The 24352-nt window shown below is 47.4% G+C and overlaps 1 protein-coding gene, 2 long non-coding RNA genes and 1 other non-coding gene across 4 annotated transcripts in view; 1 reads left to right on the top strand and 3 right to left on the bottom strand.

The window, feature by feature from the left end:
* Window positions 1–7451: 7451 nt before the first annotated feature.
* Window positions 7452–8942, bottom strand: LOC127694673 (uncharacterized). The gene is made up of 2 exons (XR_007979837.1): window positions 8664–8942; window positions 7452–8368 (listed from the first exon to the last, which is right to left on the bottom strand). It is a non-coding gene; the product is annotated as an uncharacterized LOC127694673 (long non-coding RNA).
* Window positions 8331–9981, top strand: LOC127694672 (uncharacterized). The gene is made up of 2 exons (XR_007979836.1): window positions 8331–8423; window positions 8936–9981. It is a non-coding gene; the product is annotated as an uncharacterized LOC127694672 (long non-coding RNA).
* On the bottom strand, window positions 8512–8583 carry Trnaq-uug (transfer RNA glutamine (anticodon UUG)). Its single transcript has one exon. It is a non-coding gene; the product is annotated as a tRNA-Gln (tRNA).
* Window positions 9982–15077: 5096 nt separating the features above from the next.
* The window catches only part of B4galnt2 (beta-1,4-N-acetyl-galactosaminyltransferase 2), a 43880-nt gene continuing 34605 nt past the window's right edge, over window positions 15078–24352 (bottom strand). Inside the window, exons 10-14 of the mRNA XM_052195913.1 lie at window positions 22803–22889; window positions 18261–18448; window positions 17424–17564; window positions 15876–16095; window positions 15078–15349 (exon numbers count right to left, since the gene is read on the bottom strand). Of these exons, the coding sequence (XP_052051873.1) occupies window positions 15144–15349; window positions 15876–16095; window positions 17424–17564; window positions 18261–18448; window positions 22803–22889 (842 nt within the window). The 3' untranslated portion in view covers window positions 15078–15143. The remainder of the gene's footprint in view (window positions 15350–15875; window positions 16096–17423; window positions 17565–18260; window positions 18449–22802; window positions 22890–24352) is intronic.

Below are 24352 nucleotides of genomic sequence, written 5' to 3'. Positions count from 1 at the left end.
TCCTGCCTCAAAATCTCCCCACACACTTTCTCAGAGATTCCCCCACATTCTCCCCTTTAACTTCTGTGTCCTACTCCAAATCATTGACAATAAATGGTAGCTGATCCAAGAGTGACCGAGATTGCTTGAGAGGGCTCTGCATGTTTGAGAGAAGAAGGCCAGAAACAGAGCTTGGAAGAACCCCAGAAATTCAGGGCAGCCCGGAAAAGGAAGGGCAGTGAAGGGGACTGAGAGCTGACATGGCATAGAGGCGGAGACTGCCCAGCAGAGACCAGGCGACTGCCACTCAGGGGAACTACAGCAGGGGCAGGAGTCATGCCCTTCAGCGTCTCCAAGTCCTGTTCAGGTAATATTGGACTAAGCCATTTTCAAGTTTCAAATGCTTGCTTTCTTTTTGAGAGGGAGTCAAATGAGACAGGGTGAGCCCCTAACATGCTAGGCAGCAGAGAACGGCCTTAGATTTGATCACGTTGGTCATTCTCTCTCAAGTCCTCAAGTGTTGAGATTATAGGCTTGTACCTGCCGTGCAGCATGCTAATTCCTAGCCACACTAATTCCCCATGACTGTGAAGCTCTCAAACACTCATCTGTAAAGGCTTTATTGCCTCCCTTTGCCACAGCCTTAGTTAAAGACCCTCAGTTAAAGGCCGCACAGCTCCCTGGGGAGCTCCCCTCCTGCCCAGGGCTTTCTCTGTCTCCAGTTCATTCTCTCTATAGGAGTTTGTCCTCACTTAAATCCCTTCTTGGTTGTTTTGGCTTTTTGTTGTTTGCTTTTGTTTTTGTTTCTAGACAGAGTTTCTCTGTGTAGCACTGGCTGTCGTGGAACTTGCTCTGTAGACCAGGCTGGCCTGGAACTCAGAGATCCACCCGCCTCTGCCTTCCAAGGGCTGTGATTACAGGCGTGGACTACTGTGCCCATCTGCTTTGGCTTTGAGACGGGTTTTCAGTACTTATCCCAGGTTGGCCTGAAACTTGTTATCCAGTCTAAACTGGCCTCTATGTCCTCACGCCTCGGTCTTCCAGGGGTCAGGATTAGGGGTTCAGTTTTAATATTTTCATCAAGATGAGACAGCTCAGCAAATAAAGGCAGTTGTTGCACAGGCCTGATTACCCAAGTTCAAGCCCGAGCACTCACAGTAGAAGGAAGAACTGACTCCTGAAAGTTGTCCCCTGACCTCTTTCTTACAGTGCCCCTCCCACGCACACACATGCCAACAAGCGGGTGCACACATCATCTCCCCACAGAATAATAATACAGTTTTTTTTATTGTAAATGTGTAAATAACCGTTTTGTTTATATGCATTGTGTGCATGTCTTGTGCCTATGGAAGCCAGAAGAGGGCACTGGATTCTCTGGAACTGAAGTTACAGATGGTTGTGACCTGGCATGTAGGTGCTGGGAATCGAACCTGGATCCTCTGTCAGGACAGCCAGCTCTCTTAACCACTGACTGTCTCTCCAGCTTCAATTGCCTTGTCTTTTAAGGATCTCAGACTCCTTGAGAGCAGAGGTCAAGGTTTGCTTTATCTGGTTAACCTTAAAGTTGCTGGCCAGCAGGTGTGAAAGGAGTCAGTGTTCTGCGATTCACAGGCTACTGTGTGCCAGACTGTAATAAGTGAGGCACATACATTATCTTATCTGCAAGTGGAAATCAAGACAAAGGACAGCTCCGGGAATCCCAGTGCAAATGCAAATTTGCTGGTGCCGTCGTGCTGCCCTCTGCTGGTGACTCAGATCGGGCCAACTTGCTACAGAAGGTATTCTCTAGCACATTCCAGAAAATAGAGTCAATGTCCACTCTTGGGAAGAAAACCAGTGCCGGGCAGTAGGGGTGCACGCCTGTAATCCCAGCACTCTGGGAGGCAGAGGCAGATGGATTTCTGAGTTCGAGGCCAGCCTGGTTTACAGAGTGAGTTCCAGGACAGCTAGGGCAATATAGAGAAACCCTGTCTTGAAAAAACCAAAAATCCAAAAAAAAAAAAAAGAAAGAAAGAAAGGAAGGAAGGAAGGAAGGAAGGAAGGAAGGAAGGAAGGAAGGAAGGAAGGAAGGAAAGAAGAAAGAGAGAAAGAAAGAAAGAAAGAAAGAAAGAAAGAAAGAAAGAAAGAAAGAAAGAAAGAAAGAAAGAAAGAAAGAAAGAAAGAAAGAAAGAAAGAAAGAAAGAAAGAAAGAAAGAAAGAGAGAAAGAAAGAAGGAAAGAAAACCAGGAGAAGAGACTTCTCAGGCTAGGAAAGGGGTAAGATAGGCTTGGAGAACCTGGAACATGAAAAACAGAGAGATAATGGTGACTCTAGTGGGTTATTTTGGCTTTTGGAGACAGGGTTTCTCTGTGTAGCTCTGGCTGTCCCAGAATTCACTCTGTAGTTCAGACTGGACTTGAACTCAGAGATCCACCTGCCTCTGCTTCCCAAGTGCTGGGACCAAAGAGGTGCACCACCTCTAGGAACTGAAGTTACAGATGGTTGTGATCCGCCATGTGGGTGCTGGGAATCAAACCCAGATCTCCTGATAGAGGAATGGGTGTTCTTATGCTCCTAACCATTGACCCATGCTTCTAGTCCAGGTCCTGTTTCTTTTTTTTGTTTGTTTTTTTGTTTTGTTTTTGTTTTTTCGAGACAAGGTTTCTCTGTGTAGCCCTGGCTGTCCTGGAACTCACTCTGTAGACCAGGCTGGCCTCAAACTCAGAAATCCACCTGCCTCTACCTCCCAAGTGCTGGGACTAAAGGCATATGCCACCACCGCCGGCTCCAGATCATATTTCTTAAACTTATATGTCAGGTGTGTGCGCATGCGTGTGCCGGTTTATGAAACAAAATATTTTATATCACTGTCCTTTTTTTTTTAAGATTTATTTATTTCATTGGTATATCACTGTCTTAATACCAACGAATAAACAAGCCAACAAAAACAAAAAGGGGAAGCCCCTAGAAAGCTGATTTGAAAGCCTATGGCCAGCAAAGCTCTGAGCTGGAAGTGAGTATTCCCTGCCAACGGAAGCTGAGAAGGCCTGAGAAATGATGCACAGGTTCCCTGATGTGCAGAAACTTCTGACACCACAGCAGACAGAGGTCTTCGAGTTCTCCGGGAGATTTCTAGGCACCAGAAGCTCCATCTTTCCGGGCTGTTCCACTGATGAACAGCAAAATCATCAAAATGTTCTTCCTAATTGCCCCTTGAACTTCCACCCGTGAGTTCTCATCGCCTCTGTCGAAACCCAGACTAAGAACAAATAAGCAAATACATTAAATAGCTGTTTGTGCTTTCTAAGTTTTTCCTCCTTGCATTACTGTTTCTTCTTTCTAGTATCTGAGCTTCTAGAACTTCACTATCCTGGTTGTCTTTCAAGAAGTCACCATTATTGGACATAGCACAGGCTGGTCCAGACACAGACGTAAGTGCTTCTGTCTTCCCTTGTATTACATGTGTGTCTTCATGTTCCTGACCAGTTGGAGGAGGTGAATGTGTGTCAAGTGTGTGCATGGAGGTCAGAGGACCACCTTTGGGAGTCACCTCTCTCCTTCCCGTCTTTGCAGGTTGCAGGCCACCAGGCTTGTGTGGTTTGTGTGGTGACTTCACCCACTGAACCATCTCCCCGGCCTCTTTCTTTCTCTGACAAAATCTCATGTTGTCCTCAACCTCGCTGTGTAGCTGAAGATGACCTTGAATTTCTGATCCAGCTGTTCCTACCTTCTGAGTGCTGGGATTATAGGTGTGTGACATACACCTAGCTAGGCACTTTTAATCCCAGCACTTGGGAGGCAGAGGCAGGTGGATTTCTGAGTCTGAGGCCAGCCTGGTCTACAGAGTGAGTTCCAGGACAGCCAGGGCTACACAAAGAAACCCTGTCTTGAAAAAACCAAAAACCAAACCAAACCAAACCAAACCAAACCACCATAGTTAGGGCTTTTCTGTTTGTTTTACTAATTCTCAAAACAGTGGCAGGCAAAGGCACCATGGTTATTCTTTTACCAAAGAAGTTTAGGGCATTCAAATTGCTTACCAGGGGCTGGAGAGATGGCTCAGCGGTTAAAAGCACTGACTGCTCTTCCAGAGGTCCTGACTTCAACTCCCAGCAGCCACATGATGGCTCACAACCATCTGTGATGGGATCCGATGACCTCTTCTGGTGTGTCTGAAGACAGTGACAGTGTACTCAAATAGCTTACCCAGCTATATCTAGCCAATCGAGGGAGGGTGGATTTTATCCAGGTCTTTGTATGGCACCTGGACTTCACCTGGTCTTGTAAATACCTCCACATGTCTAGTAAAAGCAAAACCATATTGCTGGATAGGTTTTGTTTTAGACAAAGTCTTTTTTAAAATATTTATTTATTTCGATGTGTCTTTCAACACATCCGGGATGTTCTCGAACTCACTGTGTAGATGAGGCTGTCCTCAGATTCACGGAGATCTGCCTGCCTCTCACTCCGAAGACCTGCAATGAAAGGCCAGTGCCATCGAGGCCGGCTAAAATAAACATTTTATTTTTTGATACAGTTTCTGCTGTATCCCAGGCTAGCTTCCAGCTCCCTGTTAGAGCTGGAGATGATCTTGAACACCTGTTTGTCCCGCCTTCCCCTCCTAAAGATGCTCCATGTAGCTGGTGCTAGGAATGACCATGGGGTTTTCTGCATGCTGAGCAGGCACTCTACCAAATGAGCTACTTGTTTATTTTTGAGTGTATGGGTGTTTTGCCTGTGTGTGTGTGTGTGTGTGTGCGTGTGTGTGTGTGTGTGTGTGTGTAGCATGTGCATGCAGTACCTGAGAAGATAGCATTGGGTCCCCTGGAACTGGAGTGACATACAGTTGTGAGCATCCTGTAGGTCCTGGGAATCGAACCCAGGTCCTCTGGAAGAACAGCCAGGGCTCTTATTTTCTGACGGTCTTAGTATGCAGCCTACGCTGGCCTTGAGACCTGTGGGGTCTCAGGCTTTCAAACTATACTCATCTTAAGTAATTTTAAAAGATTTTTTTATTATTTGTTTTGTATGCATTAGTGTTTTGCCTTCTATCTGTGCAGCACAAGCATGCCAGATGCCCATAAAGGCTAGAAGAAGACATCAGGTTACCTGAAACTGGAGTTACAGAGAGCTGTGAGCTGCCACGTGGGTGTTCAGAACTGAACTCTGGTCTTCTGGAAGAGCAGCCAGTGCTCTAAACCAGTGACTCGTCTCTCCATCCTCTAGATAAGTAACTTTTGAGCATTTAGCACTCTGTGTAGAATATAAGAAATATCCAGAACACTGTGGACTCATACCTGGGTGGACTCATACCTGGGTTTTCGTATTTTAGAAATAAGGTTTTGCTATTTAGCAAAACTTGCTTTTGTTTGTTTGTTTTTAGAGACAGGTTTTACTCTGTGTATCCTTGGCAGTCCTGGAACTTGCTTTGTAGCCCAGGCTGGCCTCAAACTCACAGAGATCCATCTGCCTCTGTGTCCTCAGTCCTGGGATTAAAGGCACGTGCCACCACCATCAGGCTCTGTTTAGCGAACGTTGCTATTCACCCTTGAGCTTACCACGTGCTCCAGGCTGAACTCAGCCTCTCAACCTCCTACCTCTTCCTGCAGTAGGCTGATGTTAAGAGACAGCTGCCGGAGTCCAGCCATCTCACGGACAACCTCCATCTTGCTGGCAGGGTCAAACAGGTTACATTCCCAGGCCTGGGAACCAACTCTTATCCTGCTTCTTCAGGCGGTTCATGTTTGTTAACCAGTAAGGAATGTAAAGAAGGCAGCTGCCGGTTATCTAAACTAAGGCACACACGCTGTAAATGCATTGCCTGTCAGGACTTAAACTGACTCCAAACAGCCTGCCTGCTACTTTGCTCCCGGGTCAGAAGCCCAGGAGGGGGCCTGACCGCAAAAGTCGAGACCCTGAAACCAGGTCACCTGGATAAGGGCCGTCACCAGGGTTTCAGTCCTCGCTCAACCCCTGTGTTAAGATATGACTGGAAGCCGGGCGTTGGTGTCACACGCCTGTAATCCCAGCACTCTGGGAGGCAGAGGCAGGCAGATTTCTGAGTTCGAGGCCAGTCTGGTCTACAGAGTGAGTTCCAGGACAGCCAGAGCTACACAGAAAAACCCTGTCTCGAGAAAAACCAAATCCAAAAAACAAAAACAAACAAAAGATATGACTGGAAAACACTATAGCCATTTCTGTTCTCCCTCACTTTGGGGTTCCAGGTTAAATGCTGCACATTTTCTCTTCGGGGTCACAGATCAGTTCTAGACTCTGTTTAGGTACTTACTAAGATGAATGTTCAAAGGCACAGTCAATACCCAAGTGTGTGCTGTTGTCCCTGAGTGGCCAGTTTTTCCTGCCTAATTCCAATAAGGGTCTGGCTTTGCTGGACTCTTGTGACTGCTTGAGGTGTTTTGTTTTCTCAGACCCCAACACCAGGTACTAGCATATAGGGATGTCCCATGGTGCTGCGCTGTCCCTGTGGGTTTTGTCCTATTTATGTATCCGTTTCTGCGTGAATGAACCCACGTATGTGCAGGTGTCAGGCCAGGGCTTTGTGTGCGTGTTCTACTGCTGACCTATGTCCCCAGCCGTCTTCTCCCATGTACTCAGAGACACTTAGCATTGTCTTCGGGTGGGTGTGAGGTGTCCAGCTGTTTACTCACATCTTCTGATATGTGATGGTTACTTTGGATTTCCAAAGTGAGGAACCCCTACTCAAGTCTGAGGCTATTTTCCTCTTGATTTTTTTTTTTACTTAACAATGTGTGTGTGTGTGTGTGTGTGTGTGTGTGTGTGTGGGTGGGTGGGAATGAGGATGCCAGAGGTGTCAGGAATAGCTCCTTGGGCATTCTCTCTCTGTCTCTCTCTGTCTCTCTCTTCCTAAAGACAGGTTCTCTTATTGGCTGGCCAGTGAGCCCCTGAGACCCTTCTGCCTCTGATTCCCCAGCACTGGGACCACACACGATCCATCACCACCACGCCCAGGTCTCTGACATGAGTTCTGTGGATGGAGCTCAGGTCTGCATGGTTGAAGTGCAAGCACTTTACCCGCAGTTTTCTTAGGGCTTTTAGAATTTAGTTAGATGTATTTGCAATGTGCCAGGCCCCAAGTGCCCTGCAGTTGACCATTGAGCAATACGCCCAGGTATTTTCACTCTTTTGATAGACCATGGAGTAGCACATTCAACGTTTGTGCGTTGTATTCAGGCTTTGTTTAAACTGAGGTGTAGGTATTCCCCTATGTCGTCAGCCAAAGCGGCACACTGCTTCTGTCACTTTCAGGTCAACCATTCTCGTGGGATTTACTGCTGCGCTTGGTGTAGACAGGAATCTGATCTCATTTTTCCCCCCTATAAATGCACAGCCCGATGTCAAGTACATCCTTTCTCCTAACTCTGCTGTGCTACCTTTTATTATTATTTAAATTTTTGTGACACCTTTGTTATTATAAACTGTCCATAAAGGTGGGGCTGCATCTTGCGTCTCTATTCTCTTCCATTAGTATGTTTATTCATCCGGACCTTATCTTAATTTTTTAAATTACAAGTGGCTTTATTTTCTGGTAGCGCGTGTGCCTCCTCTCACGTCTTGATATTTTTGAGGCTGGGATGGCTCATTCAAACTGATCCATTCAGATAATTTAAAGACTGCGTGGGTCATGTCTGCAAAAGGCATGCTTAGAGAATTAATAGGAAAGCGGAGAGAGGCTCCTTTTCGTTTCCAAGGCATCCTCCCAAGGGTAAGAACCTATAGCCACCGTGCCAATCACCCTGTAGGGAGACCAGAATGCGTCAGCAGGCTCCCTCGTCATTTATCCCACAGGGATAAACACATCTCAAATCTCAGATCTGAATCCAAAGAAGATATACTACTCCCTGTACATATTTTCCACCCGCGGCGCGATGCTGCAGGAGGAATCCATAGCGATTCCTGTCCATCGCTCGGAGAAACACCCCCACGGACCATGAGAAACAGTACTGACCATTTGTCAGTTAAGTGACTGTTGTCTAAAAGAAACACAACCTCGCTGGGTGAGCAAAGCAGAACCAAGACTAAAACACGGGTTTATGACCCCTAAACGCACAAGCCTCCGGGAACCACTCGCTTGTATCCAATCAGAAGTCCCCTGGCACCGCTTGCCCGCCCCCTGGACCTATCCGGCCACTTCATTCGCGGCTCACAAAACAATCCCGCCGCGCGTTCTGCACAGCAGCCAATCAGCGAGTAGGGGGCGGTGACTGCTAGGCGCGCGGAGATCCGCGGTACACAGAGAGGAAAGCCTCGGGAGCCTTCGGGTTCTTTCGTTTTCCCTCCTGGGTAAAGTTATGTTCAGTCTTCCATCAACACGTTTATTTTTCCGCTCGACTCGGCGCGCGTGCGCAGTGCCTCCCAGCCCAGGCTGTTCCTGAAATGTACGCGTGTTGAGACACAGGGAGGAAAGCTGGACGTCCATCCTACAGGTCAGTGCATTCCCCGCGGAGGCTCGGGTTAGTTGCTACTTCCTACAGGCCCCAAAACAGGGATTCTAAGGCCAAAAAAGGTTCGGTGAGGTCCCACCGAGATTTGAACTCGGATCGCTGGATTCAAAGTCCAGAGTGCTAACCATTACACCATGGGACCTGCTGGCGGCTTAAGGCGCCCGGCAGCCTTCTCAAGCCACGGGACGTTGGGCAACCTTTTCTAAGCTTCGCTACACTTACTTGGCTTGGGCCCGCGGCCGGTGTCAGGCTGACACGGAACCACGAGATTCCCACGTCTTTACGAATTCCAAACGTTCATGGGCCCCGAGGTGTCACCTCTTCCGGTGTTCCTCCTGGGGTCCCTGCTCTTGACCCCAAGTCCGGGGGGCGGGGGGCGGCGGGTTATCGGGTCGGACCAAGTCCGGAGAAAGCCGGCTCCGGTCCCGGACTCCGGGTGGGCGGTTCGGCGCACGCTGCCTGGGCTTTCTTCTTGTTTTCTGCGATTATTTTAGGAGGGCTGTGGCGAAGACGCTTTGGCCCAGTGGGGAAGGACGCGGACTGGCACGTAGTGGCACAGCCGTTCAAACCCCGGACGAACCTGGGGTACAGACAGACGGGGATGCTGGAGAGTGCGCCCCACACGGAAGCCGCAGCCCCTGCTCCGCGCTATGCAAATTATCTGTAGGGAGATCCGCGCTTCCAGTTCTGCACTTCCGCCCGCGCTTCTAAAGGCCGGACTTCTAGCTCTCCGATCCTTAGAAAAACCCAGTCAGAATTTTAACAACAACAACAACAACAACAAACACACACACACACACACATCCCGCAAAACAACAACAAAATCCCCGCTTCTGCGCTCTCTAGTGTTTCATTTTCCCTAAATGCGTTTCTGCAGTCAATAATTTGACTCAGCAATTCAGCTTCAGATCATTATCCTACTGGACATCCATCTGTGCCTCGAGGCTGCTTCAAGGAGCCTCTTGACTATATATATTGTGTATTATAATGCAGTGACAACTGGCCCCGTAACGATGGCTGGTGTATAAGTTTCTCAAACTCTACAAGAGTTTAAGAAATAACCTGTGTGCGAGGCACAGAAGTTCTTTTGCTCTCAGATAAGCACTAAGAACACCAGGAATGTTAAATACCCAGGGATGTCTGTTCAGTGAGAGAGACGTATGACTTGTCTTCTGCCCAGAAGGCTGAGAGTGGATGTGGTTAATAGCCTGTGACCTGAGACTGATAGACTGAGACCTCACCAGTTCCTCTCTGGACCCTTATGGTTGAGCATGTTTTTCTCAGTCTATGGAAACTGCCGTTCTGAAGATGTCACATGTACTTTACAAAGAGTTTCAGTGCAGTCATGTTTTAAGCTTTGCTATGCACAGGCGATTGGGTTAATTATCACCAGGAAAGTTTTCACCAAATAAACTACTTAGGGTCAGACTCGAAAGTTTGAACCACCACTGGCTACTTAATTGTGTTGACTTGCACAACCTTCTTGTTTTCTACAGATCATCACTCTGCTGACCTTAGTGACCACAGAGACACTCCCCCACCCCCAAACTTGTATTAAGACAAAAGACCAAACCAAACAACTCCGCTTTTCACTTCTTATGCATAAGATGCCGTTCACAAGCAAACAAAAGAGCTATGCACTCTGCAATCTATTTGCTGTATGACATCGTATTAGGGTTCTATAGGGGAGCAACTTATAGGATGAACTTATATAATATTAATAGACTTACATATAAAACATTTCTAAATAAAGTAATTGTATATTATAAATATATATTAATATAGAGTATATATTAAAGGTGTGATTTCCCACCTCAAGGTCTAGATTTGAAGTGGATCTTCCTACTTCAAATTGTGCAAAAGTCTCACACAGGTGTGCCCTCCATTTTTAGACTTAAGTTCATCTCAGATGTGGTCAAGTTGATATCCAAAATTAGCATGTCTCACTTTCTGGAGAAATCCAATGTTTTTGTAAGTCTGGGGGACTCTAGACTGTCCAAGGTAGATACACGTATTTTCCAGGCTCAGTGTGTGTACGTGCGCAGACACACACACACACACATACATACATACATACATACATACATACATACATACACGCACGCACACACGCGCACACGCGCGCGCGCTTTAGCTTGTCCAGTTGGACTTAGTCCAGAGACTGACACCCAGAAGCCAGAGATTTTAGAACTGGATCCAGTTCTGGTGGTGTCTCTGACCCCGGACTTCAGTAAGGCAGCCATGCCACACCTACTGGCTTCTCAGGTGACTTGCTGAGCACACTGGCCTCCCCACTTTGGGCTGCCTCAGTCCCTGGATTCTCGGCCACTTTCCTGAGCTTGCTTTGTCCATCCCCTTCTAGTGTTAAGAGCTATCCGCTATTCTGATACATTCCTTTCTGTGCATGCAGTCAAAACATGGTTAGTCCAAGTCCAAAAGCAGTTGGTGAGAGTCTGACAGTTTGTCAATATATAAAAATTTGTTTAGTGGGGGGAGGGGGAGGGTGCACACTTTTAATCCCAGCACTTGGGAGGCAGAGAAGCAGGTGAGTTTGAGTACAGCCTGGTCTACAGAGTAAGTTTCAGGTCAGCCAGGACTGGGCTACACAGGGAAACCCTGTCTCCAAAAAAATATAAATAAATAAGAAAAGAAAAATAGTTTGTAACTCTTGCATACTATCAGAAGAAACACTATAAAGATTTTCCGTTTTGAGAAATAAACCCATATGACATTGAGCTTCCAAGTTAAAGTATAAAGGCAGGTTTATTGGGGGCAGCTCCTGGACTGGTTCATCAGTCCCAAGAAATGAGACCAGGGAAATCACCATGCAGACAAGGAGATGGGGAAGAGAAATACAGAGGGGACTTGGGGGGGCAGGATGCCCAGACAAATGTCTGGATTATATAGTGAAGAGCCCCAGAGAAGTCCAGCCTCTCTGCTGGAGAGTCAGGTAGGGACTGAGATGCTGGGAGAACCTGGAGGCTAGATCTGCTTGGTTTGTTAAATAGGAACCTCAACCTCTTGCCCTGGGCCTGAATCCCAATACTTCTATTAGGCGTTGTCCCTCAAGGAGCCTGAACAGTAGGCATTAGTAGACCTCATTTTTCCTGCTTACTTCATTCTTACAAAGGCCCTGTGAACTGGGCATGGTGGCACATGCCCTTAATTCCAGCACTCTGTGGGCACAGGCAGGCTCATCTCTGTGAGCTCCAGGATAACTAGGGCTACATAGACCTGCCCCTGCCCTCCCATGACTGCACAGGACACATTGGCAAAATCAATATCCTCCCCACCCCCACTTTCTCTTTTTCTTTCCCCTCCCCTGTCCCTCTACCCTGCCCACCCCTCCCAACCCCCATCTACTCTCCAGGGTTCACAATGTAGCTCCCCTGCCCCACAACTGGCTCTGTAGACCAGAGATCAAAGGCATTGTCACCACAACTGGCCTGGTGTGGGTTCTCAAGAAGATTAAATCCCTACAGGCTGTAGATGACAGTTCCTTCTGCATTTACACGGGTGACAATGACTGCCCTTGTGTCTCCACTCCTCTCTGCTCAGGTTTGTCCCCAGCATTCCCCACACCTTCTTTCTTAGCTTAACTTCACTAACTGTCACCCTCACTGTAACCCTACACTAATCCTCGGGTGGCATTAAAGAATTGCTTCCCTGTCCTTGCTTACTGCAGTGTGAGTTAGCAGGAAAGGGGGTCATTTGGTTTTTTTGTTTTTGTTTTTTTAAACCTGCCTTCTCAGTCCACTTGGTGGGGCTGGCAATTCTCAAGAGTAGGCCCTAGGGATTCATAGTCTTTAAATATGGCTAGTGTCTTAACAGACTTGGTCACTGAACCACTTGCTTTGGGACACAGGAAGACCCAAAGGAAGAAATGTTCCAGTTTTGTGCTCAGAGACTCTTAATATCACACTGCCATGTGACACTAACGTTGGGAAGATGGAGACAAACATTTGCTCCCTCCAATCAGGAACCAATGACAGACGGATATAAGGACACCAACCAAGTGATGAGTTTTATTAGGGTTACATACAGAAGTATGGGTGAGGGATTACCACAGCATCAGAAATGACTCAAAAGACAGCTGCACCATGAGAACTCACCATGTCACAAAAGTTGTAAACTTGGAGCCCTCTGTACAATTTGCAGACAGCTCAACAGGCTAGAGAATGTGTTTCAGGCAGCTCGACTTGTCTGAGAGTGCCTCTCAGCAGTCCTTACAGCTAATATATTTGGAAAGGAGGGAGCCTAGTGTGTCTGGTGGGTTTTAGGGAGTTCCTGAACTCTTTGAGTTGAATGGAATGTTTTATGTCCTTCTAGAACATCCTGTGTTCCTGGGGAAGAGGTGTTACTGGATCACAGGAAACTAACACAGTCTCTCTCTTGTCTCCTCTCTCTCTCTCTCTCTCTCTCTCTCTCTCTGCTCCATCTTGACTGTTTCTCTCTCCTGGAGGATGGTTCTAGATCTTGAAGCAGAGAAAAGACTGTGCTTGAAGCCAGGCGGTGGTGGTGCACACCTTTAATATCAGCACTTGGGAGGCAGAGGCAGGCGGATTTCTGAGTTCGAGGCCAGCTTGGTCTATAGAGTGAGTTCCAGGACAGCCAGGGCTACACAGAAGAACCCTGACTGGAAAAAAACAAAAGACTGTGATTGAGCATGCTAATGACAATCCTGTCAAAATGGAGGCTGTTACATTGCTGTGAGAATGCCAGGGTTACAGACTGGCAGCTTCGCCTTACTTTGTATTCTGGGAATCTCACCGCAATGCTTGCGTAGCAAACACTTCACCTTCTGAGCCATTTCCTCTGCCCAATTTGGGTTTTGGTTTTGTTCTGAAAAAAACCAGAGCTCACTGTATATCCCTGGCTGGAGGATCTCTGAATTCAAGGCTGGGATTAAAGGCCCACACCACAACTAGCTGGTGTGTCATTCATTCCCCATCTCCTTACCCCGTCCATGCTGGTGTTTGGCTTCCTATGGTCCAGCCCAGAGCAGTCATCACCCCAGGAAGTAAAATACAAAATGTAAGTATGTTCAGAGTGTTGAAATTTTCGTAAAGGGTTAATTGGGAATAAATGTAAGATTTAAAATTAGTATTTTCATGATTTTAGAAGTTATTTTTATTCTAGAATATTCTATAATCTTATAACATCCATTTTAATATCCCATTAAAATCAAAATATAAAAATTATAATGAATAGGTATCATATTTAAAAGTCAAAGTTTAAAAATCAAGACAGAGGGCTGGAGAGATAGCTTATGGGTTAAGAGCACTGACTACTTTTCCAGAGGTCCTGAGTTCTATTCCCAGCAACCACATGGTGGTTCATAACCATTACAAGGGATCTGATGCCCTTTTCTGATATGTCTGAAGACAGCTACAGTGTACTCATATATATAAAATAAATAATTCTTTAAAAACAATCAAGCCAGAAATCTTGGTTCACACCTTGTACTTCAGTGCTAGGAAGTGAAGACAGGAGGATTGCCATGAGTTTGAGGTCAGTCTGTTCTACACAGTGAGTGTTAGGCCAGGCAGTCTTGACAAAATAAAATCAGAATTATTTGGTTAATATTTAGCCATTCACTCATTGATTTATTTTAAACTTATTTTGTGTGTGTATATATGTGCCTGAGTGTGTGTCTGTATGCACCATTTGTACGAAGGACCCTTTGGGGTAAGAAGATGCTTCCAGCCGGGCAGTGGTGGCGCACGCCTGTAATTCCAGCCCTCTGGGAGGCAGAGGCAGGCGGATTTCTGAGTTCGAGGCCAGCCTGGTCTACAGAGTGAGTTCCAGGACAGCCAGGGCTATACAGAGAAACCCTGTCTCGAAAAAACAAAAGTCAAAAAAAAAAAAGAAGATGCTTCCAATCCCTTGAAACTGCAATGACTGAAGTTGTGACTCATCATGTGGATCCTGGGAACCAATCTAGGTCCTCTGTGTGAGTACTAATGAGCTCTCTCCAGCCCCCTAGTCATTCATTTAAAGAAGGGCTCTTATGTAGCCCATGCTGGCCTTGAACTCAATCTTCCTACTTCAGTTATTGAGTTTTGGGATTACAACACTACACCAAATATAACATCTGGCTTTGAATAACATTATTTTAGATCAACTTTTTTGTTTGTTTGTCTTTGTTGCTCCCCCCCACTCCCGCCCCCAGACAAGGTTTCTCTGTGTAGCCCTGGCTGTCCTGGAACTCACTCTGTAGACCAGGCTGGCCTCAAACTCAGAAATCCACCTGCCTCTGCCTCCCAAGTGCTGGGATTAAAAAGGCGTGCGCCACCACTGCCCGGCTGTTTGATTGTTTTTCAAGACAGGATTCTCTGTAGCCTGGGCTGTCCTGGAACTCTCTCTGCAGACCAGACAGGTCTCAACCTCACAGAGATCCGCCTGCTTCTGGCTCCACAGTGCTGGGATTAAAGGTGTGCACCACCACCTTCCAGCCCGTCTTTGTCTCTTATTCTCTGCCTTTTCCCCTCTGAAGCAGATAAATCTCTGTGCTGAGAACTTGGTCTTGGTCTCAGCTTGGTCTTGAGCCAACTTCAGGGCCCAACATTAGCCCCAGCTTCCAGATACTTTGCTCTCTGTTCCCCCTTTTAGGGGTCTGCTTTTGGTACCCCAATATCCAGACCTACTCTTTCTTGTTGTGGGCAGCTAATCTGTTTATGGCATTTCCGGTTCTTTGTACTTTTAAGTGGCGCAGTAGAGATGGTTCTTGAAGTAGTGGAGCGCTAGCTTGAACTGGACCTGAGAATTGGTGTTGGTTCGGTATCTGGCGTAAGAACTCTCCAAGGCAGCCAGCTTTGGATCGGTTGATGGTGTTCTTAATTGGTGGTCTACAATCACCCCTGGGCACGAGCCCACCAACAGGCTCCCCAGCCCATCAATAAAGAACTCTGCAAAGAGAGGAAGAACAGGAGACAAAAGGGAGCTGAAGACAGACAGCTGTGGTTCCCCACCCACTCCCGAGGAGAGAAGCTGGTTCCTAGCCACAGGAAAGGGGAGCCACACCCTGGGCACCAGGGAGCCCAGGAGCTGGAAGGGAAGAACAGCCTCAGCTTCTCAGATTGGAGTATGGGCATCAGTACCACTGGGTTCCACTAAACGGTACTGTGTGCTCTGGGGGGGGTGAGGGTGAGAGGGAGAGGGCGGTCGCCAAGTGCAGTTTTGGGTGGAAAAGACTTTCTGAAAGAAGACTGAGGCTGAGAAAGGTAAAGGAGTTCGGGCATGGAAGGAGCAGCCGTCTCAAGGGGGCAGATGCAGCGGAGGGAGACACCGAGGGGTAAGGGTGGCAAGAGGGGCCATGAGCTCCACAGTGGGGGGGGGGGTGTGAAAGAAGGAGATCCCCAGGGTAGCGAGCAGGGGTTTCCAAGGACCCCTTTCTCCATTCCCTGCCGCCCCCCCCCCCCCCAAGCTTCTCACCTCTGTGGGCCACTCGTTGCAAGACCGGATCAAAACCGACTCTTTGGAGTCGCTCGGTGTGAGCCAGAAAGAAATTCAAAACGCCACTGGTCAGTGAGCATCCCGGAAAGCCATCGAGGGCCTGGAACGATCCCCACCTCTGGTGAAGACAGCCCCCGTTCTCGCTCTGTTCCAACAACAGCTGGAACTGGAAAGAGTTTCCCCGCAGGCTGCCACCCACCTAGTCAGCAAACAGAAACCAAGGTCTGAGCGGGATCGGTATTCATGCCTCCAAAAAGTTTTCCTGGAGAGAATAAGAACTGTTCTCTGTGAAGCTGGACAGTGGTGGCGCACGCCTGTAATCCCAGCACTCTGGGAGGCAGAGGCAGGCGGATTTCTGAGTTCCAGGCCAGCCTGGTCTACAGAGTGAGTTCCAGGACAGCCAGAGCTATACAGAGAAACCCTGTCTCGAAAAACCCAAATCCAAAAAAAAAACAAAAACAAACAAACAAAAAAAAGACCTGTTCTCTGTGGATCTAGCCTCCAAAGAACCTTCAGTGGCTCTGCCATGTGGCTGCAGCCCTTCCCACACTGCCACTGGGTCATGAAATCCCCGCCTCCACATGCAGGCGTGCACATACAAATGTGTATCCATCTACATACACACTTGCTTTGTAGCTGAGGCTGGCCTCGAACTCCCATCCTGCTTCCTTGGGTATCTCTCCCACACACTGTATAACCTTAGCAGTTTGGTTTTTTTATCTTTGAGATAAGGACTTACTCTGTAGACCAGGCTGGTCTTGAACTCACAGAGATCCTCCAGCTTCTGCTTCCCCAGTGCTGGGATTAAAGGTGTGTACCACCAGGTCCAACTATATTTCATATTTAAGAAATGTGTGTGTGTGTGTGTGTGTGTGTGTGCGCGCGCGCGCGCGCGCAGAGGACCCGAGTTCCATTCCCATCCAATACTCATGTGAGTGGCAGCTCACACCATCTGTAACTCGAGTTCCAGGGGGTCCAACACCCTCCTCTGGCCTCTGCGGGCAGAACAACTATATACATAAAATAAAAGGAAATAAATCTAAAGGTAATTTTTTAAACGTTGTGACTGAACAAGAACATGGTTCTCTTGTAGCTCATGTAGTCTAAGAAAAATAATGAGAAATGATGTATAAATATCCTTTAAAAAAAAATAGAACAATTAGGGTTGGAGAGATGGCTCAGTGGTTAAGAGCACTGACTGCTCTTCCAAAGGTCCTGAGTTCAAATCCCAGCAACCACATGGTGGCTCACAACCATCCCTAATGGGATCTAGTGCCCTCTTCCGGTGTGTCTGAAGACAGCTACTTACATATAGTAAGTAAGTACTTAGGTAAGACAGTGTACTTACATATAATCAATAAATCTCTTAAAAAATAGAACAGTTGTAAACTTTTTTTAGTGTGGGGTATAAAACTGCTCTAAGAAAACAATTGAGTCAAAAGAAGAGCTCCCGTGCACTGGCCAAGCTGTGAGCCTCTCACCCCTCCGCTCCTCCCTCCTATACTAGCATTCCTTCCTCATACTTACCACATCCAGTTCAGTTTTCTCCAGGACATCCACCAGTACCTCAATCTTGGTCTTGTTGCTGAAGAGAAAGTCATCGTCCACCCAGAGGACATATTTAGTAGTCACCTGTGAGATGGCCAGGTTCCTACCAGCAAACCAACCCTGCAGGCAGCATAGTCTTAGATCAGCAGTTGTAACCTCCGAGATTTTTTGAATTCCCAGGGCCAGGCTGCCCCTCACCATGGGTGAATGCGGAATCTGTGGAATTCTATATGCTGACAACTACAGTCTCCCGCAGAGAAACATGGTAGAGACACTGACTTTCTGGATCAGGGGCTGAGACAAAGACGGGAAAGTCCCCCCTTGTTCCAGTGACCTCTGTGAATGGACTGGAGTCCCCTCTCATCTTACAGTTGCCTTCTACCTCCCGGGAGATGTTGGTTTAGGGAACATTTGCGGTCAGTGATATTCTTCCCTTTTCTATGCTTGGCAGAAGATAGGGACGGAGGGAGGGAAGGAAGCAGATGGGGCAGGGAGGCAGCGAGAGCCTAGCTTGGGCACAGCCACAGGGACCAAAAGGCTGCTGTGGCCCCATGCATCACAATCAGCTGTCAGGTCCCATATGTTACCTGTAAGAACCCCTGTCAGTTTCCCCATCAAATAGGAGGAAGGTAGTATAAACTATCACTTCATTAATGTGAGATAACAAGATTGATGCAATTTCCCTCTGCATCTGAACAAGAGAAGCCCGACCCCTCTTACCACAGGACTCTTTCTCTAGAGAAGACCTTGAAAACAGCTGAATCTGGGGCCCTGTTGTTCTGGGAGCTAGATGTCCCCAGTCTGAGGGGGACATACCTTCCCAAAGGGCATGGGGTAATATTCCACGTGGTCATCTTTAATTTCCAGGGGCTCCTTGCTGTCATCAGCTACAATCACGGTTAAGTCTGGGTAATATTTTCGAATACTCTGAAGCAGGATCTTAAACTTGTGGGGACGGAGAAAAGTCTTCGTGGCAATGGTCACCAGGTCTCTGAGCTTCCTCTCTAGAGAAGAATGTAAAAGTGGATGCTAGAACCCGCCTCCAGATTCGCTTTGTTCAGATGAGTTTTGCTTTGTTTTGTTTCCTACCAGGCCAGGGATTCGAACCTCTCGCATGCTGGGCAAGCATTCTACCAACTGAGTTACACTCCCTTATCTGATTGGCCTCTTTAACCTCTAACCTGTCAGCATTAGGGACCTCATGCCTTCTGTACACAGGTTTTTAATCAGAGGTTTTTTTAGTGGTACAGGGGAATTGTAGAGAGCCATATTGGGGTGCTATGCTACCTGGCAGGAACTTGACCTTGACCAAGGTGAAGTTCCTCTCCCAGTGAGAATTCCTGTGCTAGCCATAATCCCCTCCACCTGGGGTGGAGCACTCAGACCAAGGTGAATCCCTTTGTTCTTCAAGGACCTGCAGTTCCCTGAGGCGCCAGCCACCTGAGGAGCAAGCAAACCAGTTCTGCAGACCTGTTTCCAGCCTTTTGGGGGAGGGTCCCCCACCCCCCACCTATGTATATATTTGGAGGCCTTCACTAGACTTTGAGCCTTGAACAGGAAATTTGTCTTGTCTCCATGTTTCTCCCGTGACCCCGTTTCTATCCCCAGCTTTCCTTCCAGGGAACCCAGTAACCCATTCGAATGTAGCTGCAGGTGGCTACAGGAAATAAAGAGATTTTAAGGTTGCCCAACTTGGTGAAATCTTTTGTCCTTGGTTGAGTTTGCTATGCCATTTCCTGCTGCCTGGGTTCTTCAGCTCCTGCGTGCCTGTTAGCAAACCCTTGAGTCCGCATCTACCTTAACTACTAGAAGTTGAGATGCCCAGAGCCCAGAAAGAGAAGAAAAGGTCTAAAGCCTCATGGCCTACCTTGCCGTCAGTTCCAAGAAGAGCTTCGCAGGAGAAGTTTACCTGCCTCTACCTCAGGAAGGCATGGTTAGAAAGAAGTCTACTTGAAGACCAGAGGGCCTGGACTAGGCTGTTCTCCATAAAGCATATGATTTTTAAAGACAAATGACAAGTCCATGGGACTTGGAGAGGCTGGGCAGATGCTCAGTGGTTGAAACACTGGCCATTCAAATGTGCAGTTCTCCAGGTTCACATCCCCAGAGCCCACAGAAGTGCCGGGAGGGTGTGGCAGGATGCCTGTAATTCTAGCTTCAGAGGATGGATTCAGGGGATCCCCAGGGTAAGCTGGGCAGGGAGACTGGCTGTATGATCAAGCTCTGGCTATGAATCAGACCCCATTTCAGTGAGCCATGGAGGACAGTTCCAGGCAGTAACCTTGGTCCACCACGTGTTCTTCATGTGCATGTGTTCATGTGCATCTGTGCATTGTCGATATGCAGGCAGACATGTCTACACGCAAGCACAACATTGTATGCATACGCATAGAAAAGGGCAAAAGCAAAAACCTTGGAAAAGACGAAAGGGTCAGTTCTTCCACAGCAAAGACACCAAGATACAAACCCCGGGCACAACAAGCAGCAGCTGCTCTTGCAGCTGGTTTGGGTTCACAGCACCTGCCCAGTGGCTCCCAACCGCCTGAAACTGCAGTTCCAGGGGCTCTGGCGCCCTCTTCTGGCCTCCATGGCACTGAGTGAGCATGTGGTTCAAATAAGTAAGTGTAAGCAAAACCAAATAAATACATTGATCCTGAAGAGAATTGACTGAAGAGATCACTCAGCTGTTAAGAGCACTGACTGCTCTTCCAGAGGTCCTGAGTTCAATTCCCAGAAATCATGTGGTTGCTCACAACCATTTGTAATGGGATCTGATGTCCTCTTCTGGGGTGTCTGAAGACAGCTACAGTGTACTCACATACATAAAATGTTTTTTCTAAAAAAAGAGATTCGACACTCACTAATAATAAAATATCTTAGAAAGGAAATGGAAGAAGAGAGGTTTCTTGCCCTGAAACATCTGCCTTGTGGCAACATGAATGGCGTCAGGCTAGAATTTTCTTCTTAACATCAGGAGCAAGCAAAGCTGCCTGCTGCTATTGGTCAACACCATGGTGGAGATTGTAGCCAAATATAACATGACAAAGGTCTTAGTTGCTGTTCTATTGCTGTGAAGAGACACTAACCAAGGCAACTTGTAAAGGAAAACATTTAATGGAGGGCTTACTTAAACCTTCAGAGGGTTAGTTCATAACCATCATGGCTGGGAGTGTGTTAGCAGGCAGGAAGGCATGGCACTGAAGCTGTAGCTGAGAACTTGCATCCTAATCCTGATTTGTTGCAAGGAGAAAGGGGGGGAGCTGAGACTTCATGGGCTCTTAAAAACTCAAAGTCCAACCCAGTGACACACCTCATCTCCTCCAAGGCCTCACCTGCTAATTCTTCCTAAACAGTTCTACCAACTGGGACCAAACATCAAATATATGAGCCTCTAGAAGCAATTATCACTGAGAAAAAGCAAGTGTAAAAATTGGGAGACAATTATTCCCATCATTTGTCTAAGGGAGTATGAATCTTTTAAAAGCCTCTGAGGAATGAGCTGAGATTCATCCCTCCCTCCCCCCACACACCATGAGCTAAGCATGCTCCCACTGCTAGGGACCCTTCTGGGAATGTTAAGTGTGACTATCAAGTTGATAGGATTTGGAATCATCTAGGAATTCCCAGACAAGTTTAAGGTGGTAGGAAAACTCACCCTGAATGAGTGAGTGTCACTCTTCCATGGGCTGTGGTCCTGGGCTGCATAAGTACAAAGAAAGAAGGGGGGGGGAGAGAGGAAAGAGGAACCCCAGTATGTATCCCTTTCCTTTCCCAAGCACAGGCACAGTGTGCCAGCTGCCTCACACTCTGGCTGACAGACGTTCCCCGCTGTGATGTGCAGGACCCTCAAACCATGAGTCAAATGAACCTTTTCTCCAGGAAGCTGCTTCTATATTTTGTTACAGCAATGAGAAAAATGGCCTTCAAAAACATTAGTCAAAATAAATCATTCATTTTGAGAGAGAGAGATCAAGCAGCTCTGGGTATGGGAGGCAGAGCCTGCAGGATGGTGAATCAAGACCAGCCTAGGCTGTGTAACAAAACCCAACCTCACAAAACAAAAAGAAAAATCACTAAAAGAACATTTATAGATTCAACATTAAAAAGAAAAATCACTCGGGACTGGGAAGGTGGCTTGGTGGACGAAGTACCAGCTGCACAAACATGAGGATGTAAGTTCAAATCCTTAGCACCCACTCAATGGAACTGTAATCCCAGTGAGATGGAAGGTGGAGACAGAAGCGTCGCCAGAAGGTCTAGGGCCAGGTACCTTGGTATATGCAATAGCAAACAAAAAAAGGAGACCTTGCCTCACCTAAGGTGGAAGGAAGGCTAGGGCCACACCTGAGACTCATCTGACTTCATATTCCCACTGTAGTAGGAGTGCTTGCTGGCGCACATGCCCGCCCACACGCTCATAAGCACCGGCATGCCCACACAAACACTCATGAGAGTGCAGACACACACATCCTGGAATGCTGTAATCTCACCACTAACAAGGCTGAGTCCAGAGAATTACCAGTCTATCCTGGAGTATAGAACGGATGGAATCTAACTGTTGGTAGAATGCCTACCTAATACACCCAAAGCCCTAGGTTTGATCCCTAGCAACAGAGCTTGGTGGTGCTAGCATAAAATTCCAGCCCTGGGGGAAGTGAGGCAGGAAGTCCAGGAGTTTAATAATAGTCTCAAGTATATACATAGCTTGAGCTCACCCTGGGCTGAATGAGACCTCATCTCAAAAAGGGACTGAGGGGGCTGGGAGAAATGCAGAGATGTCTTGGTGGTTCAGAGCATGTACTGGTCTTGCCAAAGACCAGAGTTTGGTTCCCAGCTCCCATGTCAGGTGGCTCACAATTACCTATATCTACAGCCCTACAGCCCTAGGAAGATTGAAATTCTGGCCTTTGTGGACACCCATACTCAGGGGCGCATGTGTACACATGTGGATGCGCACGCGCACAAACACACACACACACTTAAAATGAATAAAATGATTCTTAGAGAAAAAGTGTTCCCTCTCTCTTATTACTTTTCTACTGCTGTGAAGAGACACCATGACCAAGGCAGATTATACATAAGTCATGTAACTGGGGGCTTGCTTACAGTTTCAGAAGGTGGGTCTCCATGGCCATCATAGCTGGGAGAAATGCAGCAAGCAGGTAGACATGGCATCCCCCAGTGATGCACCTCCTCCAACAGGGTCACACCTACTCCTTCCCAAAACAATTCACCAGCTATAGACTAAGCATTCAAATATCTAGAGTCTGGGGGGATCCCTTGTCATTCAAACCACCACACCCTCTGAATTTCACCAGGCCTGACACAATGCCTGAACCCCAGGGATGAGAGCCTTACCAGGTCCAGGGTCATACAACTTGGGTACAGTCTGTTGTTTGATAGTCACTGGAAACTTGGCCACTGACGACTGGGATTCCACACTCACTGGAAGGAGAAGAGATATCAGAGCCCCTGCAGTGTTAGATGTGATCAGACTCTGGTGCCCCAGGAACCCAAGGACGCCAGCTGCTGCAGGGAGAGCCCTGCCTGCAAGAGGCTGAGGGCCCATGTACTAATATCCACCATACCTTAGAACACACAGTCATTTTCTGAAGGTAAATGCTTTAAAATCTGAAGGCGGGAGGATGCTTATTACAACTATGAAGGATAACTTAGATCTCTAGCCTCCCTAATCCCACCTCCCAAGTGGCAGGGTCTTAGGCATAGCACTCCCATGCCCGATTTCATATGATACTGGGTCTTGAAGCCAGGACTCTGTGCATGCTAGGCAAGTTCTCTACCAACGAAGTGGAACTTTCATTTGTGCATGTTACACCCCCACCCCAGTCACTGTGGTATGTAGCAACTCAAAAAGGAAAAAGATACTTTTAACTGATGCCGACAAAAACTGAGGATGGCAAGATGTGTTTTTCCCAGGAGTTTCTGTAGTGGGGGGCAGGGGCGATTTGGAGAGAGACAAGGTCATATCCTTGAAAGTGGCCACATTCTCTCTCTGCAGAAATGTTCACAAGATATTGATGCACAGGCTGTTTAGGCTAGTTATCTCCCCAACGGAAACTGAAGCAGCTTTAAAAGTCCCAGAGATGTCATCAAGTGGCCCAGCAGGTAAAGGCACTTGCTGTTAAACCCAATGACCTGAGTTTGATCCCTGGGATTCACGTGGTAGAAGGAGAACCAACTCCTACAAACTGTCTTCTGACTTCCATATGGCCACTGTGATACACTCATGCCCGCCCCCAATAAAAAGTGAATGGAAAATTAAACAGATAAATAAATGGCTGCAGAGGACAGCTATCAGGACCAGATAAGGCCAGCCAAGCATAGCAACGTATGGCTGTGATTTCAGCATTATGGAGCCTGAGGAATAGGAATTGAGAATTTGAGGCCAGCCCAAGACACACACACAAGATCCTTCCTCAACAAATGGACAAAGGAGTAAACAAATAAAAAATAAGCAGAGTATAGGGGTGCATACCTGTAACCCCAAAGCTTGGGAGAGGAAGGGATCTGGGGCTCAAGACCAGCCACAACTACATCAGAGAGTTTGGAAAATGGTTTACATGAGAGCAAATCTCAAACAATAAGAATAGGATGTAGCTGGGTTGGTAGAGAGGTTATCTACACAGGAGGGCCTGGCTTTGACTCCCAGTACCACATAAACTGTACTTAGGGGTGCATTGCCTATAATCCCAGTATACAGTGGGTAGAAACTGGAGGCACAAAAGTTCAGAGTCTAAAGTTAGCCTGGGCTATCTATGACCCTGTATCAAGCAAACCAAAACTCCATCAATAACAAACACAACGGGATGGTGCTGTGGTTTGGATCAGTGTCCCCAAAGGTTTGCATAGTATAGGTATAAGCTACTGCTGTGACACTGGGAGGTGGA

This window comes from Apodemus sylvaticus, chromosome 10 (assembly GCF_947179515.1).
Source record: "Apodemus sylvaticus chromosome 10, mApoSyl1.1, whole genome shotgun sequence".
Classification (NCBI taxonomy): domain Eukaryota; kingdom Metazoa; phylum Chordata; class Mammalia; order Rodentia; family Muridae; genus Apodemus; species Apodemus sylvaticus.
This window is presented reverse-complemented; position numbering and strand designations above follow the sequence as displayed.